This window comes from Hyaena hyaena, unplaced genomic scaffold, assembly GCF_003009895.1.
Source record: "Hyaena hyaena isolate Hyena2069 unplaced genomic scaffold, ASM300989v1 scaffold_673, whole genome shotgun sequence".
Taxonomy (NCBI): Eukaryota; Metazoa; Chordata; class Mammalia; order Carnivora; family Hyaenidae; genus Hyaena; species Hyaena hyaena.
In genome coordinates, this window is record NW_024081308.1 from 549,066 (window position 1) to 573,403 (window position 24,338).

Sequence of the window (24,338 nt, forward strand, 5' to 3'; positions counted from 1 at the left end):
TTTGAAATAAGGTCCATCATGAACTACAAGCAGTTCCTGAAGCTAGGTGGTGGGTGCCGAGGGGTTCATTACATGATTTTCTCAATGTCTGTGTATGTTTGAAGTCTCCCACTGCAGAGGCCCCATGTTGAGAGGTGAAAGTACACTGGTGGCTGGTAAAGGTCACTGGTTTAAAGGACTTCTGACACAGGACAGCAGGTTCTGTTCCACTCACCTGAAAACCCTGGAGTTAAGGAGGCAAGTTTCCTTGCCAGCTTCTCCTTTTCCAAGGAGCTGTCCAGTTTCAGGGGTCTGAGGTGAACTTTGAAAATAGAGGCTCTTCCTTTTATGTCCGGTGGTCCTTGAGAAATTATTTTTAAGTTAAAAAAAAAAAAAAATCAAAGTGAAACAGTTACATCTCTCCTCTTAAGAACTGAACTGAACACAATGAAGGTCACCTCACCAATAAATATTTGCCTATCGAAGCGCCCTGGCCTCAACAGTGCCGGGTCTAGAATATCTGGTCTATTGGTGCCCGCCAAAATGACGACGTTGGTTGTTGTGTTAAAACCTAAGGACGTAAAAAAAACAAATGCCAGACTTAAAGCTTTAAGCATCATTTCTCTAGACACAAATACCAAAGGGGTGCCTGAGTGGCTCAGTAGGTTAAGCACCTGACTCTTGGTTTCGGGTCAGGTCATGATCTCAAAGTTTGTGAGTTCAAGCCCCACATCGGGCTCTGTGCTGACCTTGCAAAGTCTACTTGGATCCTCTCTCTCCCTCTCTCTCTGGCTCACCCCCACTTGCATGTTTACAAGTGTGTATTCTCTTTCTCAAAATAAAACACACACACACACACACACACACACACACGATTGTAATTTACAGAACTATAACTAGAGAATATGTTGTTCATTTTTTAAATGTTTTAAAATTGAGATAAAACTTGTGAACGATGTGTCTAACCTCCCTGGACCACAAGACAACCCACTGAATATTTGAAGACTGGTATCAACCTCCAACTCCAATCCCTTCACCAGACTCTGCTTGGTTCTATCGGCCACTTCTCCAATGTCAATGCCTTGGCTACAGGAGCCTCAGGACCCTGGCCCCAAAAGAGCTTTGGTGCTAATATCCTACAAATATGGCTCTTCAAGGACTAACCACCACAGAGTGAGGGGAGAGCTCTCTACCTTCTTAATCTGGATATAGGCAGACCTCATTTCATTGCACTCTGCTTTACTGCACTTCACAGATACCATGTTTGTTTGTCTGTTTTACAAACTGAAGGTCTGTGGCAATGCTATGCTGAGCAAGTCTGTCGGTGTCATTTTTCCAACAGCATTTGCTCACTCTGTGTCTCTATCACATTTTGGTACTTCCAGCAATATTTCAAACGTTTTCCTTATTATATTTGTTGTGGTGACCTGTGATCAGTAATCTTTAGTGTTACTATTTTAATAGTTTGCAGGCAGCACACACTGCACCCATATAAATGAAGTTAACTGATAAATACAGCGATGGACTGTTCCCTCTCCCCTCTCCTTGGGCATGCCTGTTCCCTGAGACACAACAAAATTGAAATTAAGCCAATTAACCCTACAGAGACCTTTAAATGTTCAAGTGAAAGGAAGAGACTCAAGTCTCTCACTTTAAGTCAAAAGCTAGAAATGATTAATTAAGCTCAGTGAGGAAGGCATGTTGAAAGCTGAGATAGATTAGAAAGCCAAGCCTCTTGTGCCCAACAGCCAAGGAGTGAATACAAATGGAAAGTTCTTAAAGGAAATTAAAATGCTACTTCAGTGGATATGTAATGATAAGAATGCAAACAGACTTACTGCCGATATGGATAAAGTTTTAGCGGTCTGGATAGAAGATAAAACCAGCCACAACATTCCCTTAAGCCAAAGCCTAATCCAGAACCAGACCCTCACTCTCTTCATATCTATGAAGGCTGAGAGGTGAAGAAGCTGCAGAAGACAAGTTTGAAGCTGCCAGAGGGTGGCAGAGAGAGGTTAAAGAGGCCATCTCTATAACACAGAAGTGCAAGGTGCAGCACCAGGTACTGATGTAGAAGCTGCAGCAAGTGATCCAGAAGGTCTAGCTAAGGTAATTAACGAAGGAGGCTACACTAAGTAAAAGATTTTCAATGCAGACAAATAGTCTTGGATTGGAAAAAGATACCATCTAGGACTTTCATAGCTAGAGGAGAGAAATCAGTGCCTGGCTTCAACGCTTCAAAGGACAGCCTGACTCTCTTGTTTGTGTCTATTGCAGTTGATGACTTTAAACTGAAGCCAGTGCTCATTTACCATTCTGAAAATCCTAGGGCCCTATAGAATTATGCTAAGACTACTCTGCCTATGCTCTAGAAATGGAACAAACCCTGATGAGAGCATATCTGTTTATAACATTTGCTGAATATTTAAAAAAAAAATTTAATGTTTATTTTTGAGAGAGCACGCAAGCGAGCATGAGTGGGGGAGGGGCAGAGTGAGAGGGAGACACAGAATCTGAAGCAGGCTCCAGGCTCCAAGCTGTCAACACAGAGCCCAATGCAGGGCTTGACTCATGAACTCATGTAAGATCGTGACCTGAGCTGAAGTTGGAAGCTTAACTGACTGAGCCACCCAGGCGCCTCTGGTTTACTGAACATTTTAAGCCCACTGTTGAGACAGCTGCTCAGAAAATACTACTTCTCACTGACAACGTCTTGGTCACCCAAGAGCTCTGACGGAGATGTAGATTAATGTTGATTCATGCCTACTAACACAACATCCATTCTGCAGCCCATGGATCAAGGAGTAATTTTGACTTTTAAGTCTTATGATTTAAGAAATACATTTCATAGGACTGCAACTGCCACAGACAATCTGAAGGATTCCCCGTTCTGGCTGCCACTAACATTTGTGATCTATGGGAAGAGGTCAAAATATCAACAGTGCCAGGAGTTTGGAATAAGCTGATTCCCACAATCATGGATGAGTTTGAGGGGCTCAGGACTTCGGTGGAGGCGATGACTGCCAGTGTGGTGGAAACAGCAAGACAACTAGAATTACAAGTGGAGCCTGAAGATGGAACTGAATCTCTACAATCTCATGAGAAGATTTGAACGTCTGAGGAGTTGCTTCTTACGGTTGAGCAAAGAAAGTGGTTTCTTGAGATGGACTCTAATCCTGGTAAAGTTGCTGTGAAAATTGTTGAAATTACAGTAAACTGTTGAGACAATGACAAAAACTTAGCTGGCAGAGCAGTGGCAGGGTCTGAGAGGACAGACTCCAATCCTGAAAGAAGTTCTACGGCGGGTGAACAAAGCTATCAAACAGCATCGTGTGCTACAGAGAAACTGTTCGTGAAAGGGAAAGTCAGTCAAGGTGGCAAACTCCACTGCTGTCTTCTTTTAAGAAACTGCCACAGCCGCGCCAGTCTTTAGCAGCCACCACCCTGATCAGTCAGCAACTATCAACACTGAGGCAGGACCCTCCACCAGCAAAAAGATTACAACTCACTGAAAGTTCAGATGATGGTTAGCATTTTCAGCAATAGAGCCTTCTTTTAAAATCTTTATTTATCTTTGAAAGGGGAGGGGAGGGGAGAGGAGACAGAGGAAGACAGAATCCTAAGTGCGCTCTGCGAGAATTGCACAGATGTGGGGCTTGAACTCAAGAACCATGAGATCATGACCTGAACTGAAATCAAGAGCTGGAGGTTTAACCAATTGAGCCACACAGGTGCCCCAAGCATTCTTTAATTAAAATATGTACAACATTTTAAGACACATACTGCACACTTAATAGTCTCAACATAGTGTAAACATAACTTTTATATGCACTGGGAAACCAAAACATTCCTGTGACTCGCTGTATTGCGATGGTCACTTTATAGCGGTTGTCAGGAACTGAACCCGCAGTTATCACCGAGGATGCCTGTACGGTACCCAGCTCAGTAATGAGCACTGTGCTTCCCTTTCTGGGCGCACAACAGCATCCGCGTATCTTAGACCAGGAAGCATTCTCACAGCCCACAAATTGGTTTTCCTAATAAAAGAAAAAGCTGGCTAATGTGGAAAGACTGCTACTCTCTTAGTAATAGTGCTTCAAATCTGCCAAATTCACACACTTAGTTATGCATGGGTTTTCCTGATGCTTCAGGATCATACGTGGTTTTAAGAATGAGACTACAATTCTTCTGCAATCATTTCACCAGTTTTTCTCTTATTCAGCACCAGGTGCAAACACCATCTTAACACCAAAATATTGTGACGGCAGGCTGCCAGGTAAGAATATTTTGGCATTATCCATACTGGTACAGAAGAGCCTTTAAAAAGGGCTGTTGTTTTACAAAATACTTTTTTAAAAATTTGTACTCAATATCAGCACAAGGATTCTCACTTTAGCTATAAGGAAAACAGTTAGAAAGTGCAGTTTAAAATACAGAAGACTTGAATACTCACCATCCATCTCCACAAGCAGCTGGTTGAGTGTATTCTCCTGTTCACTCTGCCCCCCAAAGTTGCCTCTTCCTCTCTTCCTTCCCACGGCATCTATTTCATCAATGAAGAGAATGCAAGGGGCATTCTTCCGAGCAAGGGCAAATAAGTCTCGGACCTGGATAAAAATATAAACACTAGAGTCATCTGACAACTGCAAATTATTTTCCTCCTAATAAAAAATAGACGTCATGCTTCCATCCAATAGGAAAATGATCTTTTTATGTTCCGTACTGTACACTACATATTTAAAAACAGTTATAAGAAGCAAAGAGATGACAAATGATGAGTCAGGTGGTGGGTAACTGCTTTTAGGTGAGTAAATATTATTTCTATAATATCATAAGTTACCGTATATATCAAAAGCGCCAATAATATCTTTATAGCAACAAATTAATACTACACATTTTCACCCTACAAAAAGAGAACACTGTAGAGCTGCAAACTTTATATTCAGTTTAAAAGTTCAAACTACTCTGGCCCGAGGCAGGCTGTTAATAAGCACTTACTAACAGATCTAAGTGACATGTATACACACAGCAAAGGCAATGACCTAGGCAAGCCCACGCAGTGATCACCCCAGAGCGTAAGACGGTGCCCTGCCGCTACAGGAGCAGGTGTGAGGCCCGTGCACCTACCTTCTGTCCTGCTAATAAGCATGTGCCCTCAGGCCACTACTCTAGATGGGATGAAGAGTGGCCATCCCCACAACTCATTGTCAGCCAAGAGTTCAGGGTCTCCGCCTATCACCTGCCCCTCCTAAGAGATTCAGAAACAATCTCCTATGCCTCACATCCCCTTTTACTTCACTCATCAGAAGTGCCAAGTTTCCCCATCACCCTTTTCTGCCTAGACTTCCTGGTTCTTCCTATACTCCTCACCTAAGATAACTCATGTCCTTCCAGGGCCTCCCCTTCTGAGCTCCAGATCTGTGATCAACAGATCCCCATACTCTCACACTCTTCCCTATACACCTCCTTCACCCCCTTGCCTGTCCCTGCAAAGCTCTCAACTGGAAGGGGTTTTGTCTTTCCTTCCGAACCAGTGGGAGGTGAAGTGCACCTCACTCACCATGTCTGCTGCCAAAATAATTCTGCCGTAAAACCCCTGCTCACAGAGGTTCTCATCATTTGGCAGACACAGTGCCCTCCTGGTTGTAGTACTTCTTGGGCCTGATTTCCCACTCTCCCAGCCCTCCTCACCCCTCCCCAAACTGGGCACTATTTTCTTAGTGGTTCTTGGTTGGTCAGTCCCCTGACCCACATCTTTCAGTCACCTTCTGCTCCACTCTGCCATGGCCAGCAATGCCAAGGTTTCCCTACACAACCAGCTTCCCGTGGTCTACTCTGATCCCCTCCCACCGATCTGGCCTGCTCATCTGCTCAAGCTTCTCTCACAGCCAGATCCCCTTGGCTCTCCAGCCCATTAGGCGCTCCACTTACCCACCACCCACAGCTCCGCTCCCATTTTGAGCCAGCCCCCATGGCTCCCACCCATACCAGATTCCATGATCCATCATCATACACGCTCAGGTCCCCCAGGCTTCCCCAGCTATCTGACAACACTCCTATGAATCCACCTATCATAGCTCATTTAACCTACGATCCCATCAACGGTAAGACTCATCATTAATACACTTCCCATTGACAAAGAAAAAATGCTACCACTTGGTAGCACAACACTTAGTTACTGACTGTAAGTTGTATCTGATGTTTGGAAAAACAACTGTGATAGCACTTTGCACTTCTACAGTCTTAAAAAAAAGGTCAATATTTAGATTGGTGAAATATGCAAGAGTAAAAATTTAAGTGCTTCTTAAAACTAACCCTACTCACAATTCCTGATTTCAAAACTTGTTACAAAGCAACAATCATCAAGACTGTGGTACTAATATAAAGACAGACATACAGGTCAATAGGATAGAACCGAGAGTCCACAAAGAAACCATGTATCTATCTATAGTCAAGGTGCCAACACCATTCACTGGAAAAATCATCTTCCTAACAAATAGTGCTGGGAAACCCAGATATACACATGTAAAAGACTAAATGAAGATGGATCCTTACACCTCACATCATATTAACATAAAATGGATCAAAGACCTAAAGGTAAGAGCTAAAACTTTTAAAACTCTTAGAAGAAAACACATAAATATTTATGACCTTGGATTTGGTAACAGTCTGAGAATATGTTGCCCAAGCAACAGCAAAAAAAAAAAAAAAAGAAGATTGGTCTTCATCAAAATTAAACACTTTTATGCTTCACTATAAAGAAAGGGAAAAGACAACCCACAGATTGGGAGAAATTATTTTCAAATAATGTACGTGATTAAGAGCTACTATCTAGAATATAAAGAACACTTACAACTCAACAACAAAAGGAAAACCCATTAACAGACTGCACCAGTCTGGTCCAGGGCCATCTTTACCAACTCAGTATTTGGGGAGGAAGAGCAGGGGGAGACAGAGGAAGCCGTGCCATCGAAACAGAGCAAAAGACTTACTCTAGCTGGACCCACACCAACAAACATCTCCAAAAACTCAGATCCACTGACAGTGATGAAAGGGACGTTGGCTTCTCCAGCTGTGGCCTTAGCTAGCAGTGTTTTCCCGGTGCCTGGAGGACCAGTGAGAATGGCACCCTTCAGATATAAAAAAGGAAAAGTACATTTAGCTAGAACTTCAGAAAATTGTATTACATACCCATAAACAATTCTAAGACATAAATCTGTCCATAAACTCTATAATAAATGTTCCTTAAACATCTGAACTATGGCAAAACATTTTTATACAGAGGAGGAGGAAAAGGATTAGAGACGATCTCGTTTTTAAAAAATGTAGTAAGAATGTGAAGTCTTACACACTTCGCATTAAGATTTTTAGCACTGGGGGCACCTGGGTGGCTCAGTCACTTAAGTGTCTGACTTCAGCTCAGGTCATGATCTCACAGTTTGTGGGTTTGAGCCCCGTGTCAGACTCTGTGCAGGAAGTTCAGAGCCTGGAGCCTGCCCTGAATTCTGTGTCTTCCTCTGACCCTCCTCCGCTCACGCTCTATCTCTCTCAAAAATAAACATAAAAAAATTAAAAAAAAAAAAAAAAAGATTTTTAGCACTTTGTTAGCTTTTCAGATCTTTAGACTTAAGCTGAATATCTATTAACAAACCAACTGAGGTTAGGGCATCTGAGTGGCTCAGACAGTTAAGCTTCCAACTCTTGGTTTCAGCTCAGGTCATGATCTCATGGTTCAAGAGATCAAGCTCCACACTAGGGTCTGTGCTGATACTGCAGAGCCTGCTTGAGAGTCTCTCTCTGTGTCTCAAAATAAATAAATAAATTTTAACAGGTAAGTATTAAAAAAAATAAAATAAGCCAACTAAGGTTTAAATAATTCAAGGAGACACAAACACCACTTCTAAATTACATTTTGCTTATTTTCTTCCTTTAAAATTTCATAAATGAAGTAAAACTCTAATGACCAACTTTGAATGTAGTTAAAAAGAGAAAATGTGTTTGCTCAAACATTCTAATTATTCAAGTCGTATAGATGCTTAGGTATGATGTACACAGGTATTACATAAGTCATAGCAAATTTTAAGATTATCAAATATGACTTTTCATCCATACAGGCATGATACAAAAATCAAGCAAATGATGACGTCCTTACAGGAAACTTTACTAATGGATTTTTAAAGTAATTAAACATTTTGGAGTCATTTACTTAATGACCAAGCCTGGCCCTGGGAGTATAAGGATCAATAAGGCCAGCCTGTCACCAGCAGCAGGCACAGGAACATCTCCTGGGAGGAGGGGGCTAGAATCAGTGCTATCTCTTCTCCACCAAATCCTGTGGCATGAACCCGAGTGGCAGGTCCAGGCAGACGGTCTGTTGAAACCTGCTGAGGGAGGGACAAGTGGGTGACAGCAGGGGCAATGCGCTCATGTGCAAAGCTGCTGAGAGATGGGATATCCAAATCAGATTGGAGGGAGAAGGCAGGCAAATCAGGGAAGGCTTCCAAAGGGAGAGAACACAAATCTTTTTGGGAACATACATACTACATGCAAGCAGACACATTCCTACAGAACTGACCTGAAAAAATCCTGGAGTAAAGCAGAGATAAGAGATAATAAGACAGAAGGAGAAAAACAGCTACCTTATCATAAGTAATCAAACTTCATAAAAGTATAATTTCAGATAAGTCAGGCAGAGAAGGACAAATATCATATGTTTGCACGTATAGGAGGATTAGGAGGAACTTGATGGAGGAACAAGGGGGAGAAGAAGGGCGGAAATGGTGGGGGAAAGGGAGAGAGGCAAACCATGAGAGACTCTTGAATGCTGACAAAAACTGAGGACTGATGGATGTGGGGGGGAGGGGGGATGGGCATGGAGGAGGGCACTTTGGGGATGAGCACTGAGTGTTATGTAGAAACTAATTTGACAATAAACTATTTGTAAAAAAAAAAAAAAAGTAAAAATTTCAGAGATTAATTCAAATGAGTTTGAGGTTTAATAAGCTGAAAATAATCTGAAAATTCACTTTACCTTTGGGATTTTTGCTCCCAGGTCTTGATACTGCTTTGGGTTTTTCAAGAAATTCACAAATTCCATGATCTCTAGCTTGGCCTCCTCGCAGCCAGCCACATCTTTGAACTTCACATCTATCTCATCCTTCAAGACTTTGGCAGTGGTTTCTCCAACACTGAAGAGTCCACCCATCCCCCGGCCGGTCCGGCCAATGCCGGCAGGCCCTCTTCGTATGGTGTACAGTAAGAAAGCGATGATGAGCACCGTGGGCAACATGCTCAGGAGAAATGAGCTAAAATGAGAGAAACCACATACAACACCGACAGTTTTTAAGACTGTTACTCTTTGGCTTTTTAAATGTTTTGCAGGATACACTTTTTGGTAACGGCTTAGGATACAGTTGTATACAGTTTTTATTTTTATTAAACCTGAATATTCTAATATTTTATTTGAGGCACAAAGACAATCTTAGTGTCTCAATATCACTGACGCAGAATCTCAGAAGAAAAAGCTGTTCTTAACGCATATGCTGTCTACTGAGATTTTATTTCTATCCCAATAATCACCATTTATGCACAATACAGACCTAGCTGTGATTTACTATCATCTTATCTGCATTTCAAAGAAATTTCTTTTGGATTACTTAAAAGTTTTAGCCTGGGCAGAAATTCCAATTCTCTTAATTGGTATGCGTCGACTTAACTCTAAAGAGACGTCTTCCAAATATTAAACCCTTTTGCTAAGTTAACGCAGACCAGTTTCAAAAGTCTTGTATACAATGGCGACGGCAATCTGTTGGTGAGCGCCGCGCAAGCCACTCCATGCAGCTTGTGCGGACTTAGCAGACAGGCTCCCAGGGGAGCAATCGGTTGTACTCCAAACCCACGCCTGCTCTGGAGGGCGCTGCTCAGATAGAACTTAAAGCCTGGGAATGCTTTTCACCTGTCTTAATAAAGTTAATTTCAACAAAACTATGGGTACAGACATATACTCATATTGGTTAATATAATGCAATTTAGCTGACCTTACCCTAAGAAATTAGGACCAAAACCTTGTACATGGTTTAGCTCTAAAACAAAACAAAAAACCAGGATCTACTTTCTAAGTTTTCATCTTTCACAGTATTTTAAATGCCCCCCACAGCAGGCAGTAAGAACCTAGAAAAACTTACCTTTGGTTCACTTCTAGAGGAGAAAAAAGATACACACTGACCATAAAAGTTTGAAGAATGGTGCAATCAAACTTTCCATAATGTTTCAGCAGCAGCTATACAGTTCAACGATTTTATAACAGCCCCAGGGGCCAAGGGATATAGCATATCTGAAACAATCTCGACAGCTACCTGGATCTAAATACCGAGGTAAACTGCAGGTCTACACAAACCAAGATGCAGGAAAGTCTCTAAAACAGAGTAACACTACCAGCTCAATTAGCACACTAGCAATCAGTTTTTCTGCTCTTTTATTCAGAAAAATTAAGATTTACTTCTACTTTCGCTCTTGAACTGCTAACTCCATAGCAAGGTACACCTCAATGCGAATGGAGTAACCACCAGGAAATCTACCTGGTGTAGTACATGGATGAGTACTCAAAGGCCATAGGTTTCCTATAGAAACTCAAGGACAAGTGACTCTTGAAATCTCAACGGGCCCTTCTTGGAAGACTCAGACTTCTAAATGGTCTTCTAAAAGATAAATAACCGCTAGGGGAAGATGAACGCTCTGACAAGAGAGAAAAAAAGAGCTACTTAAAATTCTTGGAAAACTGAAAAATAAATGTAAATGATAGTTAAAAGGTGGCAATGCCATTCTTTAACACAAAGGGGCTCTTTATGCTAAAATCCTACTAAAGGATATTAATACCCCCAAACTATTGCTTAATCAAAGATAAATATAAATGTGTAGAAAATCAGTCATGAGCAAAACCCAGTAAATTACCAACAATTTAAAAGACCTCTGGTCAAACTGAGAAAGGCCTGTTTGAGAACGTCATACGTCACCTGCCACCTGGTGACAGAACACACAGCAAACCACACAGAGCACAGTGAGCAGTCTTCTTACCCGTCACTTTCAGCAATGTAGACGACAGGAACCCGATTCTCCCCTTCTATCCCCAATTCCTGCTGTAACGTTTCCAGATTCCGCTCAAAGGTGTCCACACTGCCAATATTAAACCAGACGTACTGCTATAAAAACACAAAACAAAATATCCTAAGAACAAAGGGGAAACAAAGTTTAATTTACGAGAAGGTTCAACTTTGAACAAATTTTTCAGAAATAACTGAAAATTTAGAAAGTGAAAAACACCCCACAATAATAAGGGTCTGGTTTTCATGATACAGTGATTAAGTTTCACTCAGTGAGAGCACCTGGCAATCCTTGCAAATAAGCATTTCCTAAGCAATATTCCTTAGTGATTCTACAATTTATAAACTCAAATGAAAAATCTATTTAAAAAGACAGTCCTCTTAATGAATATGTGTCCTTTTCCGCCTCTTCATTTCCCACGTATTTCTCAGCTGCCTATTTCCAAACTGAAAACTAATGTGATGCAGGACTAACAGCCAAAGTTTCCTGAGCACTTACTGTCTCTTAGTCCCTTATGTACATCAACTCATTCGATCTTCAGAACCACCCTAAGAAGTAGGTACTATCACCAGGAGCATGAGAAAGGCACCCCCACCATCCAATGAGAACAGAAGTATACCTGGCACATTACTCTTCTATTCACTGGATCTGGTGAGTTACTGAGGCCCTAGGGAGGCACCGCCGAAGGATTCCAGCCCAAAGTATTCCCCATTGTGCTAGCTGTTTACTGGCTGAATATCAGCCTGGACTCTTACCATTCCCATTTTACAGATGAGAACACTACAGGGGTGATTTCATAGATTTAAGTATAGTAGAAGGCTGGATGTGAACCTGAGCAGTCTGGCTCCTGAGCCCGTGATCCTAACCAGCATGTCACACTCCCTCCCCCTCTTCTACAACCACAAACCTACTTATCACAACAGCTCATATTCATGGAGTTTTACTAATATGTTAGAACCCGTTCCAAGCACTATGCAAGTATTAGCCATGTTTGACAGCACAAAAAGACTGTTCCTTCTTTAACATGCAATCGCTTTAAAAAGTTTTTTTTTTAAATCAATACAATAAATCTATGACAGAAAACACAGACAATCCAAAACTGTACACAGAAGAGAGTAACATGTCATCCCAAAGTCCTCCCACCAACCAGTGCTACTGAGAGGAAAATATCACTCTGGTATCTTTCTCCAAGTATCTAAAAGCAAAAGATGGAGAGTAAGTCTTATAACACATATATTATTTAAAGGTGTTTTTTTTTTTAATAGTATTACATGACAACAGCTCTTGGTAAGTTGTTCACTAACAAACCTACAAAATTCCTGCTGTTACAAGCCCAAAACAAGTCAATAATAGGTTAACGGAATGTGACTAAGCATTCCCTTCCTTAGCACTTATTATCAGCTGGACATGTGCTACATGCATGACTCAACCTCAGAGAAATGGGACAGATAAAAAGGATCAGCAGCGTGAGATTTGGGGACAATATCTAGACAAGACCTTCTGGGGGTGGGTCCCAGCTCTCCAAGCGATTCTTACACACAGTGAAGTTTGAAAACACCCACTGACATTCAAGATCTCATTTCAGCACTAAGCCCTAAAGCATTATTATTGCCCTTCCTATCTTAGTGATAAAGAAACCCAGGCTTAGGCGTGTTGGGCTAGTAAAGAGCAGAGCCGATCTTTGAAGCCACGTCTGTCAAACTCCAGAGTCTGTGCTTCTACAGCTGACACTGCAACTGACACTGCTGCTCCATAAGCAGCAGGACACCGAAAATCATCTACCCATTTCTGAAAGCGCAAAATAAAGTTTTTATTAAGCGGGTAATACTTATTCTTTGTGGAAAATTAAGGTAATATAAACATAAACGAAATAAAAAGCATCTGTAACCTCAACATCCAAAAAACAAATACGAATAGCAATTTTGATGCTATTCCTTCATAATATCCCCTTACAATCTTGAAATACACACACAATTTTGAAATCGATGTAAGACCTTAACTGTAATATAAAAAAGAAATAAGAAGAAAGTAATTTATAACAAAATAATACAAATTTCACTACATGTTTGTGCACGCCAGTACTAGGTGTAAAAATTGCCCTCTAGGGAAGAGGACTCTCCTGCTGAGCCACTGCTGCAGCGGCCAGATTAAAGCAAGAGAAATGAGGAGCCCTTATTATTAACCAGGTGCCTAGTGTGGACATTGACTGATTTCCAATTTTCTGCTCTATAAACAATGTTTGGAGGACATCCTGCATACACATCTTTACACGCATCCTTAATTCTTTCCCTAGGACATAGTCCTAGAAGCAAAACTACTGAGTGTGTGCGTACTTTCAAAACTGCTGATATACACACTGCCAAACCGTCCTCCTGAAAGGGACTGCCTATTTAATTCCCAGCACTAAAACTAAGGAATAGTTCTGAGGAAAAAAAGGAGCATGGTTATTAATGAACAGTTCATCCTAAGGTAAAAAGAAAGGGAAGTGGGGCAGAAATGAAGACAATGGAAATAACTTATTCCTAAAAGTGACTGAAATACCAAAGCCACACAACTTTACAGACATTCCTCTATTTACTGACACGTTTCAGACAGATGATCACCATCGGTTCTAGTTTTCCTTACACGTTGCCCCGCCCAGGCAGGGTGACTAGGAAATGGTTAAACAAAATCATCTGGAAGGAGGGATGCAACATGATAAAGGAGGTCTGATCCTGGGGCAGGGGGGAAAGACAGCAGGACACCAAGGGACTAGAGATGGGCCCATGGGGACAGACCCAGGGAATCACCTTGGAACTGCCTGGGAACCTCACCTGTCCCTCTGCTGTCCTCCCCCACAACCCCCTCAACCCGGTCTAGGGTATCTAGTTCAAACTGGTTGGACAGGATTTACAAATCAGAGGTGCCTGGCTGACTCAGCTGGTTTAGGCGGCTGACTTCAGCACAAGTCATGATCTCGCGGTGCATGGGTTTGAGCCCCGCGTCGGTTTCTGTGCTGACAGTGCAAAGCCTGGAACCTACTTTGGATTCTGTGTCTACGTCTCTCTCTGCCCCTCCCCTGCTTGTGCTCTGTCTTTCAAGAATGAACATTAAAAAAATTTTTAGTAAAAAAAAATTTTTTTGAAAGGATATACAAATTATTTTTGAATGGGGAAAAGAAATGGAAATTAAAATAATATACAATCACAAAACAGCTGGGAGAGATATGATCAGAATGCTTCTTAAACTGATTTGAAAAAAGCTGTCTCGAGGCATAAAGCAATTCAGGTTTAACACTTTTTCCCTGACCAAAACAACTGTTTTCTCGGCCTTGAAGAATTCACAGATGATACCGGAATACTGAAACTGGGATTTCACCATTTCCTAAATGTACAGCACAGTGATGACCAAATCCAAATCGGAACAACTGACCGTCTTCATAAGGCAACTACATGCACTGCATTCGCACTCTCTGCATGCGTTCGGGAGGTCTGTGCGTGCTGCGCCGCCTGAATCTGGTACAGCCGGTGCACACAGCTGCTGCAATGTGAGGGAATGCTTACTTTCCGACTCTAAATCTGAAAAGTTAATTAACAGCTAATCCACATCGATTAACAAAAATCATTTACCCCATCAACGGGAGTCTTCCCTGGTGTAAAAGTCACTCGAACAAAACGCTTGTTGACGACTTCCAGTCTGTCTACCTGGAATTTTAAAAAGTTAAATATTCAAACATAAATTTACAGAGACGACTTGATACATTCTTTTAAGTGCATTAAAACTGCACATGGTATTTTAGACGTACAAACAACAATGGTGAACAACGCAAGGAGGCCCCGTTGTTCCCCTTTTCGCTTGAAAAATAAAACATCACAAATACTGTTGAAGCCACCAGTCACACCCTCTTCCCCGAAGCGGACGCTCCCCACGTTAGGTGCTGACTGTCCCAAAGCCTGTCCCAGTGCCTGTGCCACACACAGATGTAACCCTAAACATATACTCACTGTTGCCTGATTTTAGGCTTTAAAAATGGTCCTGCTTCATGTATCTTCTTCTACGACTCTTTGTCCCTTCCTGTCATATTTGTGAGGTTTATCCCTGCAGACAGGTCAGTTCTGCAGGGTACTCCACTTCGGGAGCACACCCCAAGTTATCTATCCATTCTCCTGATAGACATTTAGGGTGTTTCAAAACGTTCGCTACTATAAGCAAAGCTGTCATGAACATTCCTGCAAATACTTTCTTGGGCGCGTCTTTTAAAAGTTCCTCTGGACATGTAGCTGCAGACAGGTCCAGTAAGGCTGGGTTGCAGGGTATACGTACTTTACTAGACACTGCAAAACTGCTCTCCGAAGTGGCTCTCCAATTCACACCGCACAGCAAAATATTCTACATCCTCACATATTGGTCTACCTCCTCACTTGCCATTTGAAGACTTTAATTTTTGTCATTCTACGGGTATAAAATAATATAAACTTGGTTTTTCTCCTGTAACATCCTAACTACACAGGATTCTTAAGAACACTTTTAAAGAACCTCTAAGTTCTTTAACCTTAAGTTCTAGGTTGATCTGGAGCATGAGCCCTTTGGAAGAGGCTTGCCTTCTGCTGCTATGAAGTCTGTAATGGCAGGAAGTTTGTGAGGGAGCCCTGGATAATTCCAGGAGGAGGTGACAGGGGACTACCTGTTCCTAAAGGCACGCCATCTGGAAAGTATTCTACCCCCACATAAAACTGCTGGAACAATAGTAGACAGATTCCAAAGAACCAGTAGGTCAAAAGGAGATGCCTCTATGGAGAATCTTCCCCGAGGCTCTGTCACCACTCTTCGAAGAATGGCCGCAGCCCCCTCCACAACCAGACAGGAGTTACTTCTTAAAAAGCGGGCTCCCTACGACATCTGGGTATTATACATAAATATCCTGGCTTCCACAACAAACGTTTGCCTCAAAAGTCTGAGTAAGTAATCATTTCTATTTTTTCCATCCTCACTTTACTGGACAATCTTTAAAAATGACTTCTGCTTTTCTATGCTACCAGTAAGTATTACTGTCTTACCTTTATTTCACCTATCTCACTGCTGAAAAGCCCAACCAAGAGGTTAAATAATCTCCCCATGGGGACACAGCAGGCCTAACCTGGTTTCTCACTATCATTTCATTTCGTCAACTCTTAAGATGGACACTTTTTATATTTTAACATCCAAGAAATTAGAGTATGTTTGACAACTAGAGGGGCGCCTAGGTGGCTCAGTTGGTTAAGTGTCCAACTTTGGCTCAGATCATGATCTCACGGTTTGTGGGTCCAAGCCCCGCGTTGGGCTCTGTGCTGACAGCTCAGAGCCTGGAGCCTGCTTCCAATTCTGTGTCTCCTCCTCTCTCTGACTCTCCCTCACTCACATTCTATCTCACTCTGTCTCTCAAAAATAAAAAATTAAAAAAAAAAAAAAAGAATATGTTTGACAACTAGTACTATTTTCTAGTTTCAAAGCAGCTTACTAGGTTTTTCTTAGGAATACATACAATAGCGCATCTTATAGGCCACAGCATCTCAAAGATGCTGGAGTAGAGTCTCACTGGGTGAAGCCCAGCCGGTAGTGACAAATGCTCCCAGGAGCCCTGTGTGGGCTCCCACTTAGAGCCCATCCGCTCTCACTTGCAACACTCAGAGTTGCTTATGCACCCAATTCCAAGCTCACGGGAGGTTAAGAGCCGTGGAGGCGTAAAGGTGCCAGGAGAGGCTGGCACACTCTAGCAGGGGGAAGGGGTGACTGAGGACACACAAGGCAACCAAAGCAGACGGAGGACAGCTGGAGAAGACTGAAAGCTAGGTTCTAGTAGAAGTGAAAGAAATAGATTTTGTGGTAAGTGGGGGGCCTGCTGGGCCAAAACAAATAGGGCTCTTGGTTGCAGTGCTTTACAGCATTAAAAAAAAATCAAGATGAAAGCAGTAACTTTACAAGAGACAAGCTGGCTAACTTGCTGACTGTTACTTTGTTGGCCCAATCTACTGAATTTCACATTTTGAATGACTGTAAAGCACCAATCACATAAAATACTTACTACTCCTTTGGAAAGATAGTTATTGACAAAGTCCTTCCATGTGATTTCTCTCCCGGAGCTCTTGAACAGGAAATAAAACATGACTCCACCCCAAAACAGAGCAGTCCAGAGAAAGTACATCCGGAATTCCTTGTCATCCCATGGAAAATCCCCCTGCGCAAAGGAGACAGTCTCTGTGAAGAATGAACGGTCACAATAGGATCTAGGCTATACTGGACACAAATCCCTCCCAACCTCTCCTGGGGCCGCTCCAGATCCTCCAAATTAACACACAGTCTGGAATCAAACCTTCTGGAATCTGGACCACCAGTGAGAATCATCTTTCTTGCCACCTCGTTTTCCACTGCCACCAACTCCTCCTCCGGAAGGGCGCGGGGTAGCTGCTGGCTTTGATTCTGTTCATAAACAGCGAGCACATTCAGCAGCACAATAGCATTTTACATCTCTCGACAAAGTTTTCATTAATGCAGCTTAACAGAAGACTTACTGCAAAAGTTCCCACAATAACTTGTTAATCTTTTTTCATTAAGAAGTATCTAGAGCCAACTATTAACAGCTGTGACCTCACTGTGTCATATGCTTGGAAATGTATACCTTTTCTTTCTGGAAATCAGAAATGAGAAATCCTTTAGCCCCCCCCTCATCACAGCTACTCATCAACCAGCACACATTGTCCGTGATACCCACACAATACACCAATAACCAGGCAAGTATACTACTATACCCATTTTACAGATGGAAAGGTGCAGTTTAAGAAACTTGGTAAATAAGTGGATGCAGTGTTAAGTGACACTGAGTGACAGAGTTGTGGCTGGAATGAGGGTAAATGAATTCCTGAGTTCCCACTTGAAGGCACAAGGTAGGTGCTCCCATTTCCCACTCCCATGAAGTGAACACTGTTAACAGTGTTTCTTTCTTCTGCAGGATTCTGATAATTGACTAAAAAAACCCATCTTACCCACATAAGATTAGCTTCCCAGAATCTGAAATTAGTCACTATTACGGGATAAACGGTGTCCCTTCCCACCCCCCCCAAATTCACACGTCAGGAGTCCTAGCCCATTATGATCTTATTTTGAAATAGGGTCTTCACTAAAAAAAAAAAAGTCAAGTTTAAAATGAGGTCCTATGGGTGGGTCCTGAGCCAATATAACTGGCATTATTATAGAAAGGGTAAATTTGGACACGGACATGCACAGAGAGAAGGTAGTGTCAAAAGACACAGGGAGAAGACAGTCATCTATAAGGCAAGGAGAAGGGTCTGGAACAGATCCTTCCTTCATGGCCCTCAGAAGAAATCAGCCCTGCCAACACACTGACTTTGGGCCTTCAGCCTCCAAAACCATGAGGCATACGTTTGTGTGGCTCACGACACCCAGGTGTGGTACCCAGCGCCAGGAATGTATTCATCATTAACACCTTCCTCCCCGCCCCCTTCCATCCTCTCAAAGAATCACAACTACTACTCTAACATCTTCAACTACCACAAAGCGACCCCTCTACTGTGTAGGATGGGAAGCTGACATGTTCACCCCCCATGATGCATACAAGGGGCTTCTGCACCCGTCCTAAGCGAGGCAGGGTCCGAGAGAGGCAAGCCCTGTCTGTATGAGGCACAGCACTAGGAAACAGAGTAAAGTGCGCTTCTGAAGTTGTTTGACAATATTCCCAGACACAGGAACACATATGCAAAAGGTACCCACTTGGTTGTTTTTTAAAAACGGACCTATTATCATTAATTTGCCCCAAACCAAGATAAAAAAAAAAGACTATCCACCACACCCCTGGGAAACACTGCACAAATTAGTGCCCCAGGTCACCAAAGCTCCAATCAGACCACACTGCGCTTCTCCTTTCTCTTGGCCTTGCTCTCACTCCCTGCATTTTCTGAATATGTATTTGTTTCTCCAACTGGTCCAAGTTCATTTAAAAACAAGGGCTGAATTATATTTTTCTCTAAAATCAAAGATGCCAACTGAAATATGTCAGGCATTGTGCTAAATGCTATCACATGTGGGAAACAGGGACAGGAGACTCAGGGCCTACACAGTCCCCTCCAACCACCAAGCTCTAAGAAACCCTATCTGAAACCCTATAGATAGGCTCTAAGGAACAATTTGAAAAACACTGAACTACACCAAAATATGTATCAGATAAATTGCATGTATTAGAGTTCTAAGATTTTTCTCAGTGATTTAGGTTATGTGTCAAATATATTTACCAAACATGATATAACTGATCCTGACCAGTCAATTATCTCTAAGGTAACGTTATATTAATTCAATTTGAAAAGTGACAGAATATATGAACATAAAATTAAGGTGAAATGAAACATAGGGTCTGTAGAATTTTGTATATACTTGTAACCTCTCACTTCAGAACTGCCTTAAGAGAACATGTGCTTTGTTCAGTAATTGTCACCAACATCACATACTAGAAGACGACAGTTCAAACATAGTCTTTTTAAAAGGTACCTTTTTAAAAAAAAAAAAAAAAAAAAAAAAAAAGGTACCTTTTTTTTCTCCCATAACTTCTTTAGTTTCACTAGCTTTTTTTCCATTTTTTCCATTAGGAAAGTATTTTTCAAATCCTGTTAGAAAAGGAAAAAAAAATACACACTCTCAAAGCAAAATTCATTAGATTTTACGTATGCGTGTTCATTTTTAAAGCTGATATGTCATTAAAAAGTATAAGCTAAAAGTACAACATTTCTTTTATAGGAGTAAGTCAAGATCACAAACCAGAGCTTTTAAAGAAAAAAGCCTCATTTACAAGCCAATTTCATTACCTACAAAACTGTTATAATCGAAGGGGATACATTTACATCACTGCAATCAGACAAAAGGAGGTAGGGGCTGGATCACAGGAGGAGACAGAAGTTCAGAGTCAACCTGGAACAGCACCTATACATCTATTTAGTAAACACCTGCTGCCGGCACATCTTTAACAAGAACACAGAACATTACGATCCCACCTAAACATGCTTACCTTTTGGAGGTCGAGAACAGAATCTTTGATAAGCAGCAATTACATCCGTCAAGAGAGAATTTCTGCTGGTTGTTGCTTGGGTTGTAGCATATCGACAAAGCTGCATCGTCACATAAATAAAAGCATAAAGGTTATATCAAAATAAAAAAGTTTAGAAGAAGAATCTCCTTTCCTAATATCACAAAGTGAATGAAATGTTTCTCCCTTCAACAGGTGGTTACAGACTAGCACATCATCACTCCCTTTTAAAGGGAGAAAGGACTAGGGTTGCCTGGGACTGCGCCACTCTATTCCACTAAGCGAACCAAGAGACGTTAATTATGATCCAGAAGATGAAAATGCTTCAAAATCACGCTTAAGTTACAATCGGGGTTCCATTACTATTCTCTGCCAACGCATTCGCTTCGGCATTGTTTACTTAATTTGTAGCATTCAAAAGACAAACTGACGCTGAAATCTGCTCCTCCGTGCTGTCTCATGGGCAGGGTCTATAAAACTGCAAGACTATTCGCCAGAAATTACAGAACAGCATGCCTTGTAAATATAACACTACATTCCTCTTAGTTCCAGGAGAAGGGACTTATGGTCCCACATCACTGATAATCCTTATTCTAGTAACACTTGCTAAAGATATATTGTTGTCCTGGTGAGAACCATGTGATACAAGTGCCATTACAGATACATCTCTGCTTTAAAGAACATATATTGCTAAAAAGTTACTTTCTTACAATATGATCTAGGTAAATCAAAGTATAACATAAACGCACTGAACAAGCTCCCTATTACATTTTTAGGCGCACAATTAAAAGCAGGGTGCACTGAGAGGATACATCCAAATCTGGCAGTGAAAAACTTCAAGTAATCCTATCCTTTTGCAAAGTGAAAACTCATCACCAGTTTTGGGGAGGACAAACTTATAAACACAGATGAGAATGTCATCTGTATTAGCAGCCACCAGCATCGCTACCTTTATGGTCCGATGAGGAAAACACAGCATCGGAAAACCACTTTACATCCGTGAGGGTGACTATAATCAAAAAGACAATAAAAAGCGTTGGTGTGAATGTGGACAATGTGGAGAGTGGAGATTTCGTGCACTACTGCTGGGAATGGCGAGCCGTGCAGCCACTCTGGAAAAGTTCAGCATTCTCATAACATTAAATGCAGAGTTACTGGATGATCCAGTCAGTTCACTCCTACCCAAGAAAATGGAAAACCTATGTCCACACAAAACCTTGTACATGAATGTTCGCAGCAGCATAATTCACAAGAGCCAAAAAGTGGAAACCCAAATGACAATGAACAGATACATGTGGTATACTAAAAAAAATATATATATATATATTATTCAGCCATAAAAAGGAATGAAGCATTTGATACATGCTACCACATGGATAAACCTTGAAAACATTGTTAAGTTAAAGACACCAGACACACAAAGATTGATTAAATGAGCTATGTTAAATATTTTTTAAAAAAATAAAAGACAAATGGCCACATATTATATGATTCTACTCATAGGAAATGTCCAGAATAGGCAATCTAGAAGCTGTAGATTAGCAGTTGCCTAGGGCTGCAGGAATGGATGGTTGGGGAGAAATGGAGAGTGGCTCTAATTGGTGACAGTCTTTGGGGTGATGAAATATTTTGGAATTAGACAGTAGTGAAGGTTGTACTACAGAACACTAAGTTGTACACTTTAAAACGATTAATCCTATGAGATGTGAATAACAAAATGTTAATAAAAAATAAAGAATGAGCTGATTTTACATCAAATTAATATACCATTCTACACAGCAAAATAAGACAGAAACACTGACAATGATCTTGGTTGACAGCAATGCTGGTCTGACAGAATTTGGAGCTTCTGCTGTGTTAGCCCTCCCTGACCCCTGGGAACATTTGGCCTATGAAACAACCACTAATAACAAATAATAATGTATCATAAGCGAATAAAGTTTCCCAATACCAAATCATTCAGGGTATACATTAAAATGATCTGTTAGTCAAGATGGACAAGGCAACAAGTCACACTGATTCACTGAGCCATCTACTCCTGGCCACGCACTGCTAAGTGGTGGGGAGTCCCTGGTGGGGCAGGTGTGGGGGGGTCAGAAGCAATCCCTACCTCCAAGAAGCTCAGAAGTGTAAGTCCTGGGGACAAGTCTATTACAGGATGGTGTAATACACATAACAATATAAAACCTCTAAGTACATACAACAGAGGTAGCAAAGAGGAAGTGATTACATGTTCAAGGGACCTATGGATGTTCCAAGTAAAGTGACATCTAGGGGTGCCTGGGTGGCTCAGTCGGTTAAGCATCTGATTTTGGCTCAGGTCATGACCTTGTGGTTCATGGGTTCGAGCCCCACATCAGGCTCTGTGCTGACAGTGAGGAGCCTGGGGCCTGTTTCAGATTCTGCTCCCTCTCTCTCTCTCTCTGCTCTTCCCTTGCTCATACTCTCTCTGTCTCTCAAAAATAAATATAAACATTAAAAAATTTAAAGAAATAAAATAAAATAAAGTGACATCTAGGCCTGGAATCTGAAGGAACCATAATCACCAGGCAGACGGTGTCACAACTTTTAATTCTGTTAAAGCTGGAAATCTGAATTTTTTGACTGATGATCTTTAATGCATCTCGTAGGAACTTCAGTTATGCATCTATGATGGGAGAAAACGACTAGTTCGCAGGGATGCTACCATGAGGATCAAACATAATAATGCATGTAAAAGCACTGTTAAAACTGTACGATGATACTCAGATTTAAATGATCATTTCCAATTACTCTGAAAGCTCCTATCACCGTATCAGGTAAGTCTTTATGTCACCATAAAGCACAGAATTGGACACAGGGTATGTGCTCCATAAACATTTATTGACTAATAAACCGCCTTCAGGCTCTGTCTTCAATTGTCTTGACCTGGAATACCTCTAGCAATAATCCTGTAACTACTTTAAACGCTGAGGTTATTTTCTCTACAGGTACCATCGATGAAATTTTTCTCTGCTTATCTGATCCAAGCCCATTCAAAGGATAATATAAAAAATATAAACTCTCAAAATTTAAGTTTAGAGTACCTCATTTTAGAGGATTAGCTTTTATGTTTGATAATAGGAGCACTTTTTAGCTGCTTTATGGTCAGTCTTAGTTCTCTGAGCATAAAACCTGAGAACGGACATCTCACATCAAAATATTTTCCCCAGGAAAACTGAGAGAATCGTTCTGGTCTCTGACCTTCAACAGCAGCACAAACCTATAGGACAAAGTCCTTTCAGACTCTCTAGCAGGTAGCACAAGAATGCCCTAATGTCCTCAGGGAATGTGTCACAGATCCTCCCCCTCCAATCAATCAGCTATTGCTATCAGCACAGGGGACTTCCTTATACCTCAGCATCAAAGACTCACAGGACAACAGTGCCACTCCAAAGAGAAAGGGCTCAGACAAGATTCCTGACATAAAAGCTGCAAACTCACAAGGCAGATCCCTACCTGCTCATTACAAGTCTGAGTCCAGAACTCACCAGGGGCAAAAGGAGAGGGCAAGGTAGGATGGCAAAATGGATGCAATGCAGGACACTCTAGGCCTAGTGCAGGGCAGGAAAGAGTAGGAAAGAAATGAAGATATCCAAGACAGGCAAGATAGCTTCGAAGAAGAGTAAAAATCATGAGTGCAGGTACCATTAATATGCCCTTTTAAGTGGAGAGGCTCAAAGTGTTTCCTCAAGGGCATCTGGCTAGTTAAGTGGCAGGCTCCTGTGACGGACTCCAGGGCCTTAACCACCATGCTCTTTTGAACCTATGCTTCCAAGTAAACCCATCCAACGCTGGTCTCTAAAAAACTGGCTCACAGCAAGAAACTGTGTCACTGAAATAGCTGATACCGCCTACCCATTACATGAACCTATACTTGACAGATTACAGCCACGGTTCACTTCAGGAAAGGGTACTACCATAGCTCACACGTCTGGAGGCCTGCAACTGCTAGTTACCACCAACAGAGAAATAGCCTCCCACTGAGGACAGGACACTTATGCAACTAAAATCATTCTCTACTCTGAAGAGGTGACGTTATTAATAATCATAGTTAATAGTCATTATCTACTACGGGGAACAGATAGGGAAATGGGGGCTCAGAGGTGGCGTAGCTTACCTCCAAACCCTGTGCTTTCATTAAATCATGCTCAGGCTGCCCACCCTTAAATCACATGCACAACACCTGCTTTCC

General features: G+C 41.7%; 1 protein-coding gene across 1 annotated transcript in view; it reads right to left on the reverse strand.

Moving 5' to 3' along the window:
* AFG3L2 (AFG3 like matrix AAA peptidase subunit 2) overlaps positions 1–24,338 on the reverse strand; it is a 40,464-nt gene that overhangs the window by 15,347 nt on the left and 779 nt on the right. Inside the window, exons 2-12 of the mRNA XM_039217234.1 lie at positions 20,108–20,207; positions 19,632–19,709; positions 17,408–17,514; positions 17,120–17,272; positions 14,688–14,762; positions 11,053–11,177; positions 9,011–9,284; positions 6,972–7,109; positions 4,433–4,586; positions 443–550; positions 215–340 (exon numbers count right to left, since the gene is read on the reverse strand). Coding sequence (XP_039073165.1) covers positions 215–340; positions 443–550; positions 4,433–4,586; positions 6,972–7,109; positions 9,011–9,284; positions 11,053–11,177; positions 14,688–14,762; positions 17,120–17,272; positions 17,408–17,514; positions 19,632–19,709; positions 20,108–20,207 — 1,438 coding nt within the window. The remainder of the gene's footprint in view (positions 1–214; positions 341–442; positions 551–4,432; positions 4,587–6,971; positions 7,110–9,010; positions 9,285–11,052; positions 11,178–14,687; positions 14,763–17,119; positions 17,273–17,407; positions 17,515–19,631; positions 19,710–20,107; positions 20,208–24,338) is intronic.